Raw genomic sequence first — 21,248 nt, forward strand, 5'->3', positions numbered from 1 at the left:
AGCAAAGGTCACCCAGCCTGGATCATTGCCAATCTGAATTGCATTGAAAGGGTATGGTGACAGGACATCTTCCCGGAGCCCTCTTCCGAGTGGCTCCTTGCACATTGATTTCAGCGCGCGCTTGTGACAACAAGCGAGGGCCGTTTAGTTTAGATCAGCGCTGATTTGGATTTTATTGAAACGTTATAATAATAATAATAACGGGGCAAGCGCTGATTTGAATTGTATTGAAACGCTATAATAACGGGACATTTCGCCACCTCCCATCCCCCCTCACAAGAGCCCCTCATGCCCCGCGTGCCCTCGCCCCCCCCTACTTTGTCGACGGTCCCTCGTCATGTACCTTACGAAAAAAATGGAGGGGAGAAAACCTCCAGGTCCAGAAACGGCTGCCTCACTTGCCGCATTCGGCGTAAGGTGCGCAGTCTAATGTTCTGCATTCTGTATTCCACATTCCACACACTCAGTACGCCCCAGAAATGCACTGAACTGAAGGACCCTAAGGGATTCTGTGAGGCTTGTAGTCGCCTTGGTGTCGAGTGCTTGGGATATGCAGAGAAACGCCCGGTTTGGATGAAGGTATCAAGCCCCTCCCCATCTCATTTTGATTAAGTTGACGGGATAAGCACCATCTGTTTCCGGCGTAGGATCATGCTAAGCTTGAGGCCTGTAAGAAAGAAATCGGATCTTGGTTGGCAGGAAGACGTTCGCAGAGCTCGAAAGGTATGCGTTATCTATCTGTCGCTGTCGGACAAATTCGGAAAGAAAAATTCCGGTGTAACAGTCGGGCACTTGTCATTGGCGCACTATTATGGGGATGAAGTGCCCGAGTTGCTGCACCACATGCCAAAGGTTCACCGTCAAGGCCGAAAAGAGGAAACCCTGTTGTGGACCGCTGGATCCGACTTGGAGCGAGACAAGCCCCAAGACGAGCCTGTGAATGAAACCAGCGACCCTCCAGATGAGCAGAACCATTTTGCAGTACAAGGCTCCGAAGTGCCTCTGCTGCCTCTCCCTCACCACCCCACGTCCGCCGCTCACAGCATCCCCCACCCACATCCCCGAAGCTCAGGCCATGTCTCTGCATGTGGTCCAGGAATCAAACCGTTTTCCCATGGCGGCTCACTTGTACCGGCCAGTCAGTTAGATCCAGAGAAACGAGACGAACATGTGAACGAACCCAGCGACTCCTTGGATGAGCCTGAGGTGCTGCGGGGTCTTAGAATGCCTCCACTACATCCCCATCCCCATTTTACGTTTTTCACTCGGAGCATATCTTGCCCGCTTTCGGGAAACGAACTCTTCACAGACGCCTCTCCATCTCTAGTCGCCTTCCGTGAGGATGGACCTCAGGCTCGTATAATCGCTCGTGAAGCCGAAGCCGCGGAACCATCTGGTTTTCATCATCAACGGAGCGATCGTATGGTCCCGTCTTCTCCTATAAGTTTTCCTCCTTTAGGAAACCCACAAGAACAGTTTACCACGAATGCTCATAACTTCGTACCTCCCTTTCCGGGATCAGCGGGTTCTCGATCACTCACATTTGATCCCCGTCCCAAGTCCATAATTAATGCCGCGGAGGACGAGCACCTTGCCGGCGTCCACCGGGGGTTGTTGATCGGCGAGAGTGAACAACTGTTCAAATTTTACGACTCTGTGCCTGCGGGTACTGGGTTGACGGACTCCGCTCGCCCCAATAACTATGTGAACCAATCACTCTCTGACAGCAAATTACCATATTTGAACACCTCTCTCCCTTCACCTCAGGCACTCACATCGTCGGTGCAAACCGAGCCCCATTCAGTTGCACCCACCCTTGAATACGATCTCATATTGAGGATTACCAGTCTTCTTAACCGAATACAGCCGCCTGGCCTAACTGGACTTCTGTTTATGGTTGATGATGAACGCAGAGTTCAGTTTTGGAGAAACCATGTCAGGGAATATCCATCTTGCCTTCCAGATAGCTTCTTCGGGGCTCCAGCATTTTCCCCGCTGGGTCAAGATATCCGTGTGCCCGCCGTTGCCCCAACTTGCGCGGTGGAATTGGGATTCTTTCGGGCAAAGACCTAGCAGGATTCTCGCTATCGTGGATCGATTGAATATTCCATACCACCCGATCCGTGTAGTTTTCTTGATTACGACATGTATTGTGCTGCCCTTTTAATGACTGTTGTCTGTAATTCGTTCCAGTCCCGACTTGACAGGTGTCAACTCAAAAAATCCGCAATGAATGTATTAATGAATACCTTAACCACTTCAGCCTAACAAGATTACTTGCTCGTCCAATAACATGGTGATTGATGATGAGGATGATAATGATTTCATTTTATAGTGCGTCACTGCAGGTCGGCATACGCCGCACTTACCTGAAGTGAGAAGGCGTTTTGGGGCGAGGTGTTCGTAACAGAAGCGCGGGGGGTGCGTATCCATAGGATCTCGGTTATGAGTTCGTGGGAGCGCAGGAGCTGTTCTCAGCTCACACATCGTGCTTATATACATCTCTGAGTAGCACAAAGGGACAAAGCAATAACAACAATGAAACCTTTAGCTTTGTCTTATGGTGGCAACATATTGTTGACTACCCAACCATCGGCACGAAGGGCATCGGAATGCCATGTCAACAGGAGCTAGGGAACATGGTGGTTGTTTGTGATGCCTGGTCGCCTTACGGTCACAGGATGAGGAAACCCGTTTTCATTGTCGGCATATCGGCGTCAAACTGCGGGGATATCTGATCATGAGATTGTATTTTTTCTATCGGCGCCTTTGTCGCTGAAAGTATTTGGGACCGTCGTGGAGAGTGATTAACGTTTTAGGAAACTGACTCTGACCAACAAGCGTGTTACACTGGCCCACGTAGGGGTCCTCGGCTTTGGGACTCTCTCAGTCGGAGAAGGAAGCATCACCATGCCAGCGTCATTCGATCTACTTGTCCTTGCCGCTGACAGCTGAGCAACTGGCAATGCTCTGCGGCGGCGGCTTGCCCTTTCGCTGACATGTCTCCAGCTGGCTGTCTGAGGCCGGGAACGCAGGGACAACTGTAGTTGTAGGGCTATCCATTGTAGTACATGCAGAGCCAGGCCCATTGGATGGCGCCTGGGACTTGTGGGTGATGAAGATTGTTCATTTTGAGGAGCCTGGGCACATTCACCAAAATTTACCGCGTCTTGACCTTTGAGTTGGTCCGTGAGCTGGCAGTAGCATTGGCATCAATGGGTACCTCAGGTAGCAGAGAAGATCGGGAGACATGCGAGGGCACAGCAAGCTCAGTCATTCAGTTTGAAAGCCGCATACTCAAGAAATTCCCCATATATCAATGAAACACCATAACTAATTACTTAAGCATACAAGATTAGTTGTTCGGCCCCGGGGTAAAAAGAACAGTGAGGTCCATGCGAGTCACGGTCCAGCGCAACGTTGGGATATGACTAAGATGTCCGGTCGTCCCGGTCTTCATCCCGAGCCATTCTAATGAACCGTCGCTGACGCTCGGACAAGCTGTCTGGGAATACAACGTTCCACCTAACATTGACATATCAGCACGGTTCCTCTATTCAGACGGGGTGATGACTCACCGAATTGTCAAATCTCCTTGTCCGACGACTTGGGAATTCTTCCGGATCGGCATTCCCTTGCCTGGAATCCTCGTGACGTCCCCAGGTCTGATAAGACCGCCTGCAAAGTCGACGTCCACAATGATATCTTTGCCATCCAGACCCTGGATAACGTGGCGAGTTTCTGAAAGGGCGTCAAGCAATGAAATGTCAACAGTCGTGTACAAATTCGAGCCCTCCCGACGGAACCGAGGATGAGGAATTTCATCCACGATGAAGATAACATCCTGTGGTGGCTGCGGCGGAGCTCGTTCATTTCCAAGTCCAGCGAATCGTATCTTCGTGCCCTTGCGCCAACCAGGCTTCACCTCGATGTCTATTATCACATCACATCAGATAGTGATCTTTGGCCTTATCATCGCAAGAACCACTCACCAACATAGGACTCCTGCGTCTGACCAGTTAGTAGGTACCTGGTTACTCGGTATCGAAGTTTCGCGCCGGTGTACAGAGTGTCCAGTGATACATGGAGAGGATAGTGCCATTCGGCAGGTACAGCTCCGTTCGAGGCAGTGATCGGTGGGATGGAAGGTGGGGATGAAATAGTCTTCCCGTTCTTCATAGTTCCCAGCTCTCCAGTGGCTGTCGATGGGGCTGGAGTCGCTGCGCCATCATGAGATTCTGAGCGTCTGGTTTGAAGGCGCTCCTTGCGTCGAGCACGGCTGGGAGACAAGTTTGAGATAGACACACTATGAACGATCGAACATATACTTACTTGTTTGAATCTGCCGGTCCTCGACTAAACTCGTTATCTGAATCAGCAGGTGTTTGAGGATTTGGCGTCTGGTCATAGGGTGTGGCTAAAACAGACTCGTTGACAGGGTTCACATTGCTCTTGGGAATTCGGGCACTAAAGGAAGGGCCTATAGGGGTGTTCGGCATGATCGTGCGGAAGCCATCGTCCGTCGGAGTTGCTGGAACCGTGTTGGCTTCAGGATTTGGTGGAGGGGGTTGGGGAGCCCGTTGTTCAGTTGGATGCGATTTTTGGGTAGGACCGGTAGGAGTAGCAGGCGTCTCTGGTTCCTTCTGAGGTTCCTGGGAGGCTTCAGACTCCTTAGGCTCTAGAAGCACTCTCGGAGAGGATGGACGGATGGTCCCAGCGGGACTCGACGGAGCTGGAGTATTGTCTTCGGGGGTAGCCGGGACGGGGTCTGCTGCCGCACTGAGAGTCTGAGAGCTGGCGGGAGGCACGGTCGTGTCCGTAGACGGGGCATCGGGTGTGGGGGCCACGGCTTCACTATGGGCGGGTTCTTCATCAGTAGGTGCGTCATCGGCTGAGGTTGTGGTAGTCTCCGCGGGGTTGGAGGTAGGTGCAGGTTCGCTGGGCGTTGTAGATATGTCCGGGAGTGGGTCTTTCGGTGGATCCGGAGGAGTGTCTGCAGAGGATGGTTCATGGGCATCGGGAGCCGCGTCACTAGGAGCCGCAACGGTGGGTTCTGAGGTAGGGTCACCTGGAGTTTGCTCCTCTTCGGGCTGAGGTGGTACATTGAGAGAATCAGTGGTATCCTCTGGCAACGGGTCAGCAGTAAGGTCAGCATCGATCGTAGTGGAGGGTTCGGGGGCAGGGGCTGCAGCACTTTCTACAGGTGTCTCGATTGCCTCGTTACTCTGAGTCCCACCGACCGAGTCGTCATTGGCCTGTGTTGGGACCTCAGTTGTAGGAACCGGCAGATCTTTATCGCTAATCGCTTTCTCGGCTTCGGAACCAATACCACGAGTTGCATCTTCTACTTCCTTAGGCTCCTGCTCCGGTTCCCCCTCATGCACAGCTAACTGGCCCGCATCCACATCAGGCGTGACTTCATCAGATCCAGACTCCACTTTTTCCCTGTCGGCACCAGTCTCATCGTTGCCATGCGGTCGCTCAATACCCAAGGGGGTCTGCGTCTCATCCACGTCCTTGGTCTCCGCGTCGGCGGTCGCGACGTCCGATTCCGTTGGGCCGGGTCTCTCCTCTTGAAGAGCCTGGTCTTGGATGGGCGTTGTCAAAGGTGGAGTTGCCTCGTGTGGATCTGCATTCCTGGAAGTAGCTGCGGTGACATCGGCAGCATTCGCATCGGGTGCATCACTAACAGCAAGAGTCCCAGCTGGGCCATCGCCCATTTCCGTCTCCTTTTCCTCATCGCCCCCCTCCGACTTCTGCTTCTCCGGCTCTTGTTGTGGCTGCGGCTGCAGCTGCTCCTCGTTCTCGCCACTCTTCTCCACCGTCTCTTTCTCAATTCCCTCGTTCTTCTCATCTACCTTCTCGATGTCCTCCCCATCCCCCTTCTTTTCGTCAACACTCCTGGTGATCTCATCCTCTCCAGGCTCCTTTCCATCTGCCTTATTGTTACTCTCCCCGTCCTCCCCGTCCTCCCCACTTGCCTTCTCGATCTTCTCCCCGTCTCCCTCATCCTCAGTCTTCTCCTTCTCGATCTTCCTGTCCTCATTCTTGTCTGCTTTCTCCGTCTCCTGGCTAGGGGTAACTGGTGACGGCATCGCAGTAGCGTCCTCGTGCGTTGCAGTCATTGGAGACGAGACTTTCTCCTCGGCAGGTCCAGATGTTTCAGCACCACTCTCCTCCTGCTTCTCTGCACCCGCGGGAGACTCGGGTGCAGTCTGCTGGGGAGAGGGTGGGTCATCGTCGGCGGGGCTTGTCTGGTCAGCCGGTGGGGGCATAGAATCCTGAGCCGGGGCCTCGTCGTGAGAAGGTTCGACAGGCGAGTTTTGAGGGATGTCGGAAGGAAGTGGGCGAGTCTCTGGTCCTAATTCCGAATTAGATTTCTCCAGAGGAGTCTCGGGTTCAACGGCTTCCTTTAAAGGCGAGGTAGGAGTCTCAGTGACAGGAATGGTCGTAGGAGGGACTGTGGCAGGCACTGGGTCTTCTGGACGCGTTTCGTGCTCTGTAGATGCGGTAGGAGAGTCGGGGAGAGGGGTACTCAGAGTAAGATCCATCGAAGGGGATTGAGGCGGTGCAGACACTTCCGGACTCTTTGATGAGTCCTCAGCAACGGCAGTCTGCGCTGCTTGCGAAGGGCTAGCAGGAGATTCTTCGGCACGCTTAGAGTCCGTCGGAGATGGGTGTTCCTCAGCAGCTAATTCAGCAGGATCCTGTGGGATGACCGGTTCCTCGTCCTTCGCAGTAAATTCATTCGTTTGGTCCGTCGGGATTTCTGTCTGAGCGTCATCGACAAGGTCGTCTGCAGGCGATGGGTCGGTTTTGAGAGCATCTGCTTCGTCGACAGGTGGTGTCGCCGTCAACGGAGTTATAGGAGCGAAGTCATCTCCATCACGGTCAATTGTTGACATATCAGAAGGAGTCTTGTCGTCGTCGTCATCCCATTGCATGTCGTCACTGTCGCTATCCTGTGCATCTCTGCCGATCTGTGTGGTAGGATCCAATGGTGGGACGATATCCTGCTTCTGGTCTGCTTTGTCGTCGGAGGCATCTGGAGTAGTCACAGCCTCATTCTCGGCTGGCGTTGGTGGGACTAGCGTCTGGTCAACAGGGGTCTCAGGAAGAGGAGTGACCGGTGCGGAGGTTTCTGGTTCTGAAGCTTTCTCAGTTGGCTCGGAAAGCGTCACTGTATCAGTGTCAGCCTGCTGGTTTTCATCTGTCGCAGTAGAAAGTTGAGCATTGGTCGTGGCCTCTGTTGGCTGTGAGGAAGCCTCTTCCGCTGCTTGCAGACCACCTGGAATTGGAGACGTGGGAGTGACAGTGGATGCAGGGTCATCCATCATGGGAGTCGCGGAACCTGCCCCTTCGGGCGGCTCCTGAGCGGCAGAATTCGTGGGTGATGAAGATAGTTCTTTTGGAGGAATCAACTGAGAGTCGGACGCATCCGCCGAATGTTGCCGCATCTCGGCTTCGGGGTCGGTCGACGAATTTGTAGTGATCTCGGCATCAACGGGAGTCTCAGGAGGCGGGGTAGGATCTTGGGCATCGTTTTCAGAAGATGCAACGGGAATGCCCGATGCACCTTCTTCAGAGGCGGGCTCCGGAACATCAGCAACAGGCAGAGCAACAGGCGGGTCCGGCTCCGCATTAGGCTTCGGGACAGATGCGGGTTGAGAATCATCCACTGGGGGATCCGGCGTTGTAATGTCCTTTTGGGCCTCATCCACAGACGGCTCAGCCACTTTCAGTTCGGGTTGGGGTGCCTCTTGGTCACCTTGTGACTCCTGCGACGGCAAAGGCGCACCTGGGGCTGCATCCGCAGGCTTCTCGGTTACAGGTGTCTCCGGAGGATCCTCTGCCTCCTTGGTCTCTTTGGTCTCCACTGGCGGTTTGGGATCCAGCAGTTCTGCCTTCTGAGCAGGAAGTTCTGTGAGAGCTGCTTTTGGTGTTGTCTCAGCCGTTTGAATTCCAGAATCATCACCCAGAGTGTCGGTATTTTGCGTTTGCGCTGCAGGTGGAACCGGGGTCGTCGGAGTCTCGGGTGGTTGTCCAGCGAGTGCATGTTCGTTGTAATACTGCGTAAACGGCGTCGGAGGAATATAATCGGCGGTAGGCGGAGCGTCTCGTATTGTGCTTTGGTCAAAGTCAGACCGACCGTGCAAGTTCGCGGCCATCGAAGGCTGAGTGTCTTGACGTGCAGTGGAGTGAGGTGTTGGAGTCACCGGACGGGATGTAGAAGGAAAGGAAGGATCGGGGTTGAAAGTGTCTCCAGTTGGTGGCAATTCCAACGGAGATGGTTCTAGGTCGTGAGAAAGATCAGTCTCATGGATGGAGTCGTACAATGCGCGACTGTCTGGGTTGGACAAGATCATGTAGGCTTCATGTGCCTGCCGAGGAATTCGAATAAGCCATCCTTCACCGAAAGTTCAGTTTATTGCATAAGGACATACCTCCATGAACCTTCGAGCTCGTTGCTCTTTGTTCGTAATGGAGAGGTCGGGGTGCCATACTTTTGCCTGCCATGTTCATCTGATCAGAATAGTGTGAAGTGGTCCCAAGCGTAATGAGGCGTACCAAAGACCGATAGGCATACACAATTTGCCGAGCTGTGGCGTCGCGGTGTACGCCAAGGACTTCGTAGAAATCCCTCGGGATGAGAGATGGGCGAGCAGGTTGCTCGAGTGGCATTGTGTCGATGTATCCGAAGGTTCAACGCCAATAACCTAGTGGAGGTTTCCGTTGTCAAGCCTAGAAAACTGAATCAGAGCGCGTGTACGGTTGCCAGAGTGAGCAAAGGACTGTTCTACGTGTTCAGTGTTCCAAGAGGTATGGCAAAGAGCAGGCAAGGTCTGGATGCTTTGGAAAGATATAGGATACAGGCGAAGAAGGAGAGTAAAAGATGAGGATGCCGTGCATATATGGTGTGGATGTGGTGCGCTTGGAGTGTCAACTGAAAAGTACATGAGGCTGCCTCAAGGCATCAGGAAAGCTTGCCAGAGCCTTCCGGAAGTAACGGATAGCTACATTTTTGGGTGTGGACATTCTTCAAACCCCGGAGTAGCATGGCTCTATCAATCCCGCAAGTCTCTGATGCTGATATAACCGTCATAAGCCTGTTCTGCGCCGTGAACCCTGAGAGGTCACATGACTGCGCACAGACGAAATTCGCTTGTTTTCTCTCACGACTTTTTCGGCGACAAGGGCTTAATTGATCGTTTACAAAGCACCCCACCTGCTTATTCGCCGTCCTGGAGTGCATCACACACAAGCGCCCCGGGGAGGCATCTGTAGCGGCACACCACCAAGTTCCACGCTAAAGCTGCGAACATGAAGCAACAACGGCAGGTGACTCGCAGCTTGGTTGCCACATGGCCCTTGATGATGCAACCATTGAACCAATGTTGAAACTGGGTTTCTCGTTACCGCTTTCGACCAAGGTCTTTCCTTGAGCACAGGATTTGTTGCTGCTCTCAACAACTTCCAACGTTGGTCCTTCAGAATCAAACTTTCCCTGAGATAAGTGTACCTGAAGCACTTACCGTCAGACCTGTACAGGCTCACTAACCGATAATATCCCCGCGCGGATCAATTTAAAACGTAGCAGGTGATGTAACTCTTATAACCAATTAGATGATACATAACATTACTGGTGATGCGCGCGCACCAACCAACGTTGACTTTCCGGAGGGTGACACCTGTCAAACTTGTGACACGATCCCGAACACTTATAACTCTAGACCATTCGGGCACTCACCTACCAACCGAAGCACCGCCATCGACCGGAATACCGGTGCACGCGCAGCTTCTGCCTCGCCTGAAGCGATTGAAATAAGTGGTGAGAGAGAAAAGGAAAGTTCAAAGTCCGCTCGCCATCTTACACTGGTCCATCCGCCTCATTTTCCTCTATCTTTATACTACAACCGCGAAGCTACACAATGTTTCAAGTGATGGATGGCTGGCGGTGCTCCAACTTCCCAATTCGAGTTAACCCGGACCCAATCGCTGAAAAGAACCAAAAGGCCTGTGTAAAAAGGCAAATCCATCATATCCACACGTTTCAAGTTATACCATACAAATCAGTTACATCGCGTGCGCGCGGCCGCTGATGAAGCAATAACAATGCACTAGCTACACCATTTCTAGATATATGTTGTCGATTATCACAAGCCACAGTTCGACTTGGAGGATACGGAAAAGATCCTAATACCACAACACTTGAGAGTAACCTCAAGAAGTCGCAGCTTCATTGTCATTATCATTCCATTCAAGGCGGTAGGACAAGGGTACCACGAGGAAGAAGCATCGAAAGCAAGCCCCAACTTGCATATGCGGTAATGGTGGTTAGGGAAATGAGGGTGGGATTTATCGTGGCATCATATCTTGCACGTACCATATTGCAAAAAGTTGGTTGGTTATCTGAGAAACAAGATGTAGTGTCCGCAACGGACAGGATCATGTAACGGGAAAAAAATGCACAAATAAGTTAGGGAGGTAGTTGTAACAATAATCGAGTGGGAATTGGGTCCTCCCTTCCCAAGCCCACCGTTTTATGAGAGATAGTACCGTGATAGCAAAGCGGAAAAACACAGGACGTAGGTGGCGGAATAGAAGGGGTGAAGGGGTGAAAAGAGCGGGAGTGTACGGATGTAAGTCAGCGAGGGTAAAGGACGCGCCCTCACAGGGATTCAACAAGAGGTTGTTGACCCTCAGCTGACCGGGAAAGATTTTTCGCAAGTTACGAAGCGACATCTGTGTGAAAACCCCAGAAACATTTAGCAGAGTATGACGCGCACCCGGAGCGCCATCAAACCATCAACAACTCGAACTTCATCTCGTTCATCACATCCCTCCAAGCCACAGCCTCACCCGTTGAGTCCCTCATGCCCCAAACAGCTTCCATCAACTGGAGCGCGGTAATGGTGTTCCCCACCGTGTTACCTAGACTTCTCAGTCGTCCACCAAAGAACGTACGTAAATTTAGATCATCTGTCATGCATCCAGCGAGGCAGATCGGAAAAACTAGGCTTCTGTCGACCTTGTTTACCATGTCGAATGGCACAGCTTCCAATGATAGCTTTAGGGCTGCGACAGCGTCTTGGGTGTGCGACACGGAAGGGGAGTATCCGGAAGTGACCGTGCTCAAATACAAAAGTGCGGCCTGCCGGAAGATTTCGGAAGTAGGATACGTGTCGGGCACGTTGGGATTGCTATGAGTGAAAGGGTATGCAGAAGAGGAGGATGACTCCATCGAAAGCTCAATAAAGGGTGAGATGGGCTGAGTTGAGCAATCGATCGAGAGGAGTTGTTTGCGAAGTTTGTGCGAGCGAAGGATAAAATCGCTATGTGCAACTTCACGATCGTAAGGCTCCATAGTGCTGAGCTCATCGTGGTACTTGTTGTGCTCCAAGTTGACTATAGCTGAGAGGCAAAACATGACCTCATCACAGCATCCGTTCGTTGACAGGAAGAAGTCTGATTGACCGGGGGAATAGTTTAACAGGTGCTCATACAAGCGAGAAAACCGCGGCGGGCGAAGAAGTGTTATTCCCGAGAAAATGTCCATCCTGTTCAGGCACAATCGTCAGCCGCTCGAGGTGCATCTGAAGATTCGGTACTCACCACATGGTTGTTCGGGCAGCAAAACGACCTTCAGGATTTAGTTTGTATATCGTCTTGAGCGGCTCTGGACCACTGCTCAAGATGCCGCTATTCTTCTCATACCAATCGCACGCTACGTCGAGGGCTTCAAGCCAGCCTGAACCCCCGCTTTTCCCCCCTTGCCAGCCACCTTGGAACAGCCACCAGGAGATCAAATGGAGTGCTGCAGTGGCCTCCGCTTCGGTCAAGGAACGGCCACTTTTAACTATCGAATTAAGTTCGTTCTGCGCCCTATTGAAATAGAGGTCATGGGAATTGGACGTGCGCAAATGGCCAATTATGCCCCCTTCAGCAGCGCGCATCCGTGCATCATGCAATGACGACAAAGCGATAATAGCACTGGCAACAGACCCGTGAGGGTTTCTAGTGATGAACGAATGCATTGTATCGACCGAGGTACGATCGTAAATGTACTGCATCTGAGATACGCGCGAAAAGTAATAGAAGATGAGGTCCTCTTGATTTTCGGCCAATGGAGTCGGAGGCACCAAGCAGCGGATCTTGGGGACATGGTTGAATGCGATCAAGCCGGAGAAGTCGTTGTAAGAAGACGGACCCTCCAAGCTCTGGGTCACCATTGCCGCGGCCACTTGGGGATCGAGTCCCCATTCGACAAGCATCTGGAACTGTCGAGTCATGTCGGAGAAGTAGTCATTCGTCACAGCCGAGTAGCTGTCATAGGTATTGGGGATCGCAGGAATCTCAGCTGGCATGAAAGGTACTAGGCCTTCCAAAGAACCGTATGGGTCGTTCACCACACTAGAACCAATTCCTATAACCCCCCCTGAATCTGCAGCGCTAACGTCTGTGTGGGAGTCCGTTAGACTTGTACCTATTGAGCTATAACATCTGACAAACCTAGCTCTTGAGGCATTAAGCTCGTCCGCACTTCGGGAGATGTAATGGGGCTGGTAGGATGATCAGAGGCATCAGTCGTATTCCAGGATGTGAAAGTCGTTGTCGGGGATATTGGCGATTCGGTGGTGGATGGGAGTTCGATGTTATGAGAAGGATCAACGCGGACACTCTCCCCGTTTGAGATATCAGGGACAACGGTTGGGGGAGGGGCTACCTCATCCGAAGACGAAGGGGTGCTTGGCCGCCTTAGGTAAGGCGTCTTCGTCTGTTCCTTTGGCTCACTGGAAGTCGAGGATTCCGGAGACTTTGGTCTGCGTGGCCTCCTTCTGCGCACCGAAATCGCTTCTCCAGTCTCGGATTTGTGCACGCCTCGCACGAGACCTTGGGCGACAAGACGATTTTTGATCTGCGAAGGATGAGTGAGTGTGAGAATTATGACAAACCACAAACGAGAAAAGGTGCTCACAAGTTGGCGCTCATGCTCTAAACGAGCTTTGTCCTAGCATAAATGAAGCGATGAAACGATGGGCAATGCATGGTGGAAAACGACTCACTCTCATCCAGTCAGGGCGTTTGTTGCCAAAGCCCAAGCAATCCAAGTTCAGACGGGTGCAGGTGTAACATGAGCCATCGGGACTTCGTTGAGTCTCGCATTTCTGGTGGTAAATGGATGCAATCAGAACATCGGTACCGAGGGAGGCCCAGACCACGTTTCGCCGCGACTGATGATATATCAAGGAGAAGATTCTCACCTTTCTTCGCATCCGGCAGGTAAGGCACCCGTCTTTTCCTCTCTGGCGCTTTTCCTTGGCTTCATCTTCAACTGGCGCGGGGGCTCTGGGCTTGCGCTTTGAAACTGGGGGATCATTGTCTGGAGAGACGTCCTTTTTGGCCACTGCCTTTGGCATTGAATAAGTGGATATAGATTAGGTGCGGGTACAGCTTTGATAGAAGGCGGTAAGTGCTATTAGAAAGATAGTGAAAAAGAAGTGAAAAGATGAACTCTTTGCGTGAAGCCCTAAGGGTGGATGCGGCCGATGGGGGGGCACTCGTCCGTTTGGACGGCCTGAGTTCCAAAGGAACCTATAGAAGTGTCACAGATATGTGACTTTGTGACATCTGTATTCAGTTGTGACGACTCTATTCGGCCAATCCCTTCAATACATTCACAAATCCCACGAGGCAGATGGGCGCTTGTTTGCAGTGCGCATCATGCTTGGAGTGGCTTCTGAGGCCCGGAGTTTGTGTTCCGAGAGGGTAGACCCCTTATTGAGTATAATGGCTTACTCATTTAGCCAAGTGGTGGCGTGAGGTCCACGTCCATTGGACTTCGGCTGACGAATCAAGGGTCGAGTCTTATCAAGCAACGTTGAACAATGTGACGGTTTCCGGCTATTACTTGCCCCACTTTTTCCCGCACATGAGGAACGTTCGCAGCGATCGCTGCATAGTTGTCACTTGGACGTATAGGTTGTTCTATGTCTCTGTCTCTGTCTTGCATCTCGTGCTGTTCCCTTTAGGAGAGAAACTGATGCCAGTCTCAGTCTTACGGCTTCTTGGTTCGAATTCCAACGCTTTTTGATTATAACTGCGCTCGTGTAGGAGGATAGTACCACACCCTTTGGGCAAAAAAATTTCACTCATCTATTGATTTTCTTGCCTTGGCATGTCTGCATCTCCAATGACTTCGTTCTTCGCCTCAGCGACCGGCCTATCCCGAGTATGTTGTGGCTTCTTCATGATCAATTGCCCGCATCAGTAACTTTTTTCTTTCCAAATCTCCAACATGATGATATTGTTCAATCTAACCTTCAAACTTTGCAGCCTGCACTGGCACGCGCAACACCTTCCCAGAGCTTGGTGCTCGTCAAATCACTTTCCCATCGGGCAGGAGCAGGCCAGAAACGCAAGTTGATACCCAGGATCGTTGCCAGAAACATAGCCAAGGCCCTCAAAAAATGGAAACCATTTACTCCACGAGCCGTGAGTTTCAAACTTCCTGTATTGGAGCCACTGATTGATCCATGTGCCTCTTTCTTATAGGCTAGCAGTGACTGCTCCGAGTGCAACGTTAGTTTCCCATCAGTTACAGATGTGCAATCGCACGTAAGCTGTCCTTTCTCTTATCATTTTTCACGTTTCATGAATTGTTTCACACTGACATCACTTTCATTTAGACTTCCCCTGAGGATTTCACGTTCGCGAGCACTTCTTCGTCAGAAGTCTCAACCCCCGATGAATGCAAGACTCCGCCTCACGCTATTGAGATATCCTTCTCTCTCCCATCAGTCTCCATAGCATCAAGCGATTCTGAAAGCAGCGCTGTGAAGGTATATCAAATATTATACAGACTTGATTAAAGATAGGATTTCAACTGATTTGTCAACACTCATTGCGTCCCAGGACACTGACTTGCTTGGGGAATTTGAGCCTCTCACGAACCCTCATGCTATCAAACGTATCGATACCCACGACATTGACATAGATGACGTTATCCTTAAAATGAAAGTTTTAAAGGAGCCAGAGCTTCCAGAGACCCCTTTCTCCTCCTTCAGCGCTTGGGAAATCCCGACTATCCTGGTCACGCCTTCTACGCCAACAGACTCCGTTGAAACGTCGTCGCTATTTCGTTCCCTGCTTCCTGTCACGCTGCCTCCTCCGTCTCCTACTTTGGTGCCTGCACTCGCACCAATGCGCCAGCCTCCGGTTCTTATAGATATTGCCTCCCCGCACGCCAAGGATGCCTTATCCTTGCCTAACATCTGCATCAACCAATGGGTTTTACTGTGGCGCCTTTACGTCCTTGAACAGTCTGATGATGATCTGTTACGACCTGTTGAATCACCATGGGAGGTGGTTGAATTTCCTGGTGCGGATATGGTGTTTAAATACATGTTTACTGTCGCATTACTTTTACTCCTCGTTTTCCAAGACCATTTCTTCCAGCTCATGCGCTCCCTCATTGTTTCTTGATGATATCCAACTTCCTGTACACATTTTTATCTTTTCGTCATTTGTTCTCGTGTATGTATGAAGTCCAAATATGGAAACTTTCGATCAGGTAACTTCAACTCATTTTTGAATTGCGGATTGAATGCTGCAATTCAAATTTTGCATCCGCCTGTCCCCAGTCCGTCCTCGTAATTTCTCCGCCGTCTCAAAATCCTTCTTCTCCCCTACTTTCGTTCCTTCTGGCGCTACGGGCTCGCGACGCTGAGAGTTCCTCGCTCTCCTTTGAGGTCCTGTCGTCGATCACACTTTCCCTTAAATTTTGGTTGGAGCCTCTTTCCCTGCGAGGAAAACTGGAATTCACCAGCGAGCCTGTTTGCGAAATCCGTAACGACCGAACGACGTCAATTATCGCTGTTTAACGCCCTTGAGGATTGTGCCCGGACCTAACATTGTAATTCTTGCAGCAAATTATAATGTCGGCAGGAGCTGTACCAGAAGCAGTCGCTTCAAAGCCGTCGACCGGTCGACGTTCGTTTTCGAGTTTTCGTGCGAGCAGCGTTGTGCCTTCCTCCATATCTATTCCCACGTTTTCTCTGCATTCGGGTCATGGTAATGATAATAGGTCTGCATCAGGTCTGATGGCTTCTAGGGCATCAATCCAAATGGGAGAGAAAGATCGTCTCTCTGTACTTGTGGATGGGTCGAATGTCAACACACCTCCTTCATCGAGCGGAGGCAGTGGAAGGGCTTTGTCAGGGAGCATTAGGTCATTGAAGTCTAAATTTTCTCTGGGGTCGTCGTTGATGACACCGCGGACGACTTCGGGAAGTTTGCGATCCAAATTCTCATTTGGAGGGCCATTCTCTTCGAAAAAAGGGAGTAGTGGTCATGCGAACAGCCCAGCCCCGAATTCTCCTGCTTCCGGATATGGGCAGGAAATTATACGTGAAGAAAGTCTGGTGTTGAATATTGGACCACCGCCATCGTTGTCATCATCTCGTAGTCTTGACCTTCCGACTATGATTCAGGATTCTCCAGACCCCAAGGCTCCGTTCAATCCCAACTTGTCGAGTATTTTGTCAACACCTACTCCGACATATTCCGCTCTTGGGCGAGGTTTACCACAATCACTGATGGCTTCGACGTCCTCTTCTGTTGCTCCCCAGACACCGTTTACGAAGCCTTCTGCTCTTCCTGCTGCAACACAATCAACTCTCAACATTCGAAATGCTTCTCCTGTACCATCATGTCCCCCATCAGGTGAGCTATTTTACACTGTTCTATCTTGGCGGACGTTTATCCTGACGACCTATTTGTTTAGCAATAGAACCACTGGATCTAAGGCCTCGTCAAGTTAACTTCGTGGAACACTCACGCATCTCAGAACAGACGGAACCGGAGGCGTCGTTCAATCTCGGCGAGCCGATACAGCTCCAGCCTAGGCGCACCTCACCGAAGGGCACTGCTAAAGTGTCATTTGAGGAACAAAGTTTGAGAAGCGAAGCTCAAGTTAGTCGCGAGCTCAATCTTGGGACTCTCGATGCAGAGGATTCACTCATGAAGCTTGATATACCACCTATTCCGTACTCTGGGTCGACACTCTCGTTGGCTAAAGGATTGGAGGAAGCTGGATTGGATTCAAGCGCGGTTGCAGCTCCTCTGGCTGACAGTAGCGAGGGATGCGATGACGATGAGCAGCAATCGGCCCAAGGAGAACAAGAGGAAAGGCGGGACAGCGCTGCCTCGAAACTTCCTCTTGAGCAGACACATATTAGTCCTGATTTGGATGTGGATGATGATTTGGCTGTTGTTTGGAATCCTCGTCACCCACTTGGGGATTCTAGATATATGGCAGGAATGACAACAGCAGGAACAAACCTTTCGTCATCTCCAAAGAGGAAGAGTCTTGCTTCCTCTACACGGAAGGATCTTACGATTGTTGTTTCATCTACACCCATTAAGTCCAGAACCTCGGTGACACACCGAACCGCGAGAAGCGCTATGCCCAGAGAACTAGGTGTCACAGATGAGAATTCACTACGCACATCAACGGCTACACCTCCTTCCGTGTCTGAGAACGATGAACCTGGAGGGATCCGCAGGGGTGGTAACCCTAGCACCTCACCGCGAAAGACACGACATGATACGAACAATTACCCTCGTCCCACTGTCTCTTCTCCTGCATCGTCTTCCTCCCCCACATCCCCTGGAATCCGAGCGGTACCCATGGCAGCGAAACGCCCTTCCCCCACTTTGTCGAAATATCCACCTTCCTCTTCCCGTCTCTCACTCGATGATGCTGGATTCAGCCGACCGCCATCGAATCAACGTGATGAGCCAACATCCAACGGGAACCTTCCTTTCAAGAATAAGCTTGCAATACTGAGTCAGGAATTCCGACGACCCGACAGTAGCCATTCACGCACTCCTGAAATTCAAAGACCGACACCGCCTCGATCGTATTCCTCTCTTGGGGTCAGTACGCAGTTACCATCTCGTCGGATTGGTGTTGAGGGAGTGTTTCATCGGCCTGACGATACCTCTATTTCTCAGCCAAATCTTTCGCGGACAATACGACCGAGACGGAGTCATAGTGTCGATCTACAACGTCCGTCACACTCCAATGTGCCTGGACCAGGGGTGGAAGTGCGAGGTGGTGCAATGCGCTCCACGAGTCGTCTTGGCGGAGCGCCACCGGCGGACTTCCTTGGTCCAAGAACCTACAGAGCATTCAAGGCTGCAGGATTGCTCGGAAAAAAGTCTTCCCCTGATTCCCCTGATATGCCCCTTCATTCTTCAGGGGAGATTTATAAGAGACCACACACCGCTTTCTCTGGGTGGTCGCCTGGCGCTAGGTCTACCTCAACTCTTGGATATAGAGGTGATACAAGAGACGGTCACTCTCGCCACGGTTCAAATGGGGAACCCTATTATCGCCCTGATTCAACGCCCTCGGAGCCTGCAAGTCACTCAAGCTCTAATGGTACCAGCCGTAGGGTGTCACCCCATTTTGGGGCAGAGTCTCCTGTCTCATCCTCTCGTACGCTTTATTCTAGCTCTCATGGTCAACCGTACAGCATGCAACCCCACCCGAATGCGAATGCAAACACTATCCAAGCTCTGAGGGATCGGCATGAACTCGAAACCGATGCGCTACTTGTGGCCCTCGGAGAGGCGAAGAAGAGCGTCAGAGAGCTTAGCGAGGAGAATGGCCTCTTGCGGTCTATCAATGAGGAGTTGGAAGCATATGTGACGGAGCTGGAAAGTAGGCTCATGGGGTACGAGAAATACAGTGATCAGGAGAAGTACGTAGGCAAGGTAGAGCGAAGGAGAAGCGTCACGCCACGGGGGCCTCTGCCGTTCCTAGATAAGGAAAGTGCGATGCGTCCTGCTTCGGCTCGTATATCAGCAGAGGACACATCGCCTCGTATGAATGGCTCGCGAACAGGAAGCATCAAAGATACGCGTACCCGTCTAGAACAGCTGAGATCACGGCGACGAGCTACTTCTGGAGCTGTCTCTCGCTTTGAAACCGATGACGAAGATGGTGCATCGGGGGACGTCGAACAGGACGTCGAGCTGACGATGAGCAAAGAACCCAATCTTCCCCCTCCACTTAGCAAGCGAAATCTCACCTCCCATGACGTTGCGACAATCATGAAAACCAAACCCAGATCCTCATCACAAATTACCGCTACAACCACAAACACAATGACGACTACTAACTCCGCTTCAACGAAAACGAAAACGAAAACGGGCAACCACACAACATCCCGACACCGCTACGCACCCTCTGAATCTTCTTTTACCTTACCCCAAATATCTGGTGTAGGGACGACTTCCATGCTGATGAATGAACAAAGTCCCGTCATGAATGATGTCCTCGCTACCACTTCTTCGGCGGACGAGTGGTCCGATGATCGAGATACCCACCCCGGGAATGAAGGCGGGGTTGCTTTTCGTGCTCGGTCGCGACTGGCTGCTACTCCACCGATCGTTGCTTCTTCGCCCACGGAGTCTACGTTTAACAGGACCCTGTCACCTCCACCTTCTCCCGGGAGCAGTCTTAACTTACGGACAGAAGACGAGATTCATCTGAACGATTTAATCAGCATCAGTTTGCGGGACGACTGACGCTGACATCGAGAATTAAATGTCTCTAAATGGACGACATTTCCCCAACGTATTCGTTCTTGTTCGCCTGTTTACATTCGTCTTCGTACCTATATTCGATTACTCGATTTTTCTTTATTTATCTTTTTCTTTGTTTTTTTTTTTTTTCTTTCCTTTCGTGTTTTACTATTTCAGGGTTTGGTACATTCATATACAGTTTATTACACGGCTTCTCTTGCTTTCACCTAACATTCACACTTTTGAAAAAATATTCGCTTTCTCATCGTGTTGCTTTCGTGGATGACCTCACCTCACCCTTTTTTCGACGTTGATTCTGACCCAAAAATCTGTAACGTACGTACAAAGTATGATAATCATGACGGATATATGAATTTTAAACTGAGAACTACTTTGGGTGTCTAACAACATCTTGCCATTGCACCCAGGTACTTTAGTCTGATAAAGCTGATTAAAAAGACAAGATATCAATCATGAGAGGTAAGATCCCCTGGGCCGCTATCCACGGCCATAGGTTTCGGGAAGCACCGCATCCCGTCCGATCTGCGAAGTTAAGCCGAGTACCGTTCAGTTAGTACTATGGTGGGGGACTACATGGGAATCCTGGGTGCTGTGGTTTTTTTGTTTTTTGTTTTTTTTTTTCCCTCTCCTTCCCCTCCTTCCCGTCTCAGGTTCAAGCTCATCCCTGGGCTGACATGACGCGCGAGAGTGGACAGTCCACACCAATCACACCATGCAGTAGGATTGCAGTGTTCTTCAGGGGCACAATTATGCATAACATTCCCATCTCGGCCGGGGGAATAATATAATCTATACGATCGATATCGGAGCTGGCCCTCGACTTGTTATAGTTTAGCCTGAGCTCAGCGACTCGACACCATGCTAACGTGCATCGATCGACACGCATGAGGCCTCCCAAAAATACTGCGAGTCGTCGTACTTGCCGTGCTAGCTCGACCCCCCCCCCCCCCCCCAAAAAAAAAAAGTCCCATAATGCCATCTTATATAGTTCTTTGTCCCAACTGCTATGCATGATTCTGCATGACACACATCTTACCCCAGTTATATAACCCACTGACCATCCACTCACGAGCATCGTTCTGAATCTTCTGATCATGCATGGAACATGTTATTGACCGATCTCACAGCCAACATTCGCCAAAGGGACCAGCATTTTCAATCTACAGCTACATCGACTTGAGTGGCCGGTGCCCACACTGGACAATTTGGCCGACTTGGAACCATTAGGCCATCGTTCAACAATTCAAATACTGCCCTATAGCCCCGTTTGCTCGCTCGCTCGCTTGTACACCCGATCATCGGGCAACCCTCCGCGTCGTGTGCAACTTTCGCAGGCTTTATTTGGTCGTAATACTGATAGAGCCTAATGTTAAGATATATATAGATTAAAGTCGAAATGACATGCCAATTGATTTCCTGCGTAAGTACCCGGTGTACTGCAGAGCTAGAGAGCCCCGAAACCGCGGCGAATTACGGGAAGGTTATTTTCAGCTTGAAGGGGGGGGAAGTACGGGAAGCGGGGATGGAAGAGCGAAAAATGCCTAGCTAAGCTTAGAAGAAACTAAGACCCGGGCTAAAAGGGTGCAAACAAAACAAATATCCCCCCCTTGATGTGCTACCTGCTGCTGCTGCTG

General features: G+C 51.1%; 6 protein-coding genes across 6 annotated transcripts; 4 read left to right on the forward strand and 2 right to left on the reverse strand.

The window, feature by feature from the left end:
- The first annotated feature begins 197 nt into the window (after window positions 1–197).
- On the forward strand, window positions 198–697 carry EI90DRAFT_346901 (uncharacterized protein). The gene has a single exon (XM_039067508.1). The coding sequence runs from the start codon at window positions 289–291 to the stop codon at window positions 610–612; it is 324 nt and encodes a 107-aa protein (XP_038908845.1). The 5' UTR covers window positions 198–288; the 3' UTR covers window positions 613–697.
- Window positions 698–1,047: 350 nt separating this feature from the next.
- Window positions 1,048–2,177, forward strand: EI90DRAFT_3088235 (uncharacterized protein). The gene has a single exon (XM_039062260.1). The coding sequence runs from the start codon at window positions 1,225–1,227 to the stop codon at window positions 2,071–2,073; it is 849 nt and encodes a 282-aa protein (XP_038908846.1). The 5' UTR covers window positions 1,048–1,224; the 3' UTR covers window positions 2,074–2,177.
- A 1,254-nt stretch (window positions 2,178–3,431) lies between these two features.
- On the reverse strand, window positions 3,432–4,179 carry EI90DRAFT_2946499 (uncharacterized protein; the record flags this gene model as incomplete). Its single annotated transcript, XM_039055344.1, has 3 exons — window positions 3,432–3,525; window positions 3,579–3,933; window positions 3,993–4,179. 3 exons carry the CDS (start codon window positions 4,177–4,179, stop codon window positions 3,432–3,434), a joined length of 636 nt encoding a protein of 211 aa, XP_038908847.1.
- Window positions 4,180–10,798: 6,619 nt separating this feature from the next.
- EI90DRAFT_3135206 (fungal-specific transcription factor domain-containing protein) lies at window positions 10,799–13,418 on the reverse strand (the record flags this gene model as incomplete). The annotated part of the gene is made up of 6 exons (XM_039064716.1): window positions 10,799–11,558; window positions 11,614–12,457; window positions 12,511–12,916; window positions 12,977–13,009; window positions 13,065–13,232; window positions 13,263–13,418. The coding sequence occupies 6 exons, from the start codon at window positions 13,416–13,418 to the stop codon at window positions 10,799–10,801; spliced, it is 2,367 nt and encodes a 788-aa protein (XP_038908848.1).
- Window positions 13,419–13,691: 273 nt separating this feature from the next.
- Window positions 13,692–15,581, forward strand: EI90DRAFT_3088247 (uncharacterized protein). The gene is made up of 5 exons (XM_039062261.1): window positions 13,692–14,230; window positions 14,335–14,493; window positions 14,554–14,616; window positions 14,688–14,840; window positions 14,914–15,581. Exons 1-5 carry the CDS (start codon window positions 14,177–14,179, stop codon window positions 15,481–15,483), a joined length of 999 nt encoding a protein of 332 aa, XP_038908849.1. The 5' UTR covers window positions 13,692–14,176; the 3' UTR covers window positions 15,484–15,581.
- A 52-nt stretch (window positions 15,582–15,633) lies between these two features.
- On the forward strand, window positions 15,634–19,756 carry EI90DRAFT_3159163 (uncharacterized protein). The gene is made up of 2 exons (XM_039066220.1): window positions 15,634–16,722; window positions 16,784–19,756. The coding sequence occupies exons 1-2, from the start codon at window positions 15,936–15,938 to the stop codon at window positions 19,594–19,596; spliced, it is 3,600 nt and encodes a 1,199-aa protein (XP_038908850.1). The 5' UTR covers window positions 15,634–15,935; the 3' UTR covers window positions 19,597–19,756.
- Window positions 19,757–21,248: the final 1,492 nt, after the last annotated feature.

Source organism: Cantharellus anzutake, assembly GCF_015039405.1.
Source record: "Cantharellus anzutake strain C23 chromosome Unknown EI90scaffold_133, whole genome shotgun sequence".
Classification (NCBI taxonomy): Eukaryota; Fungi; Basidiomycota; class Agaricomycetes; order Cantharellales; family Hydnaceae; genus Cantharellus; species Cantharellus anzutake.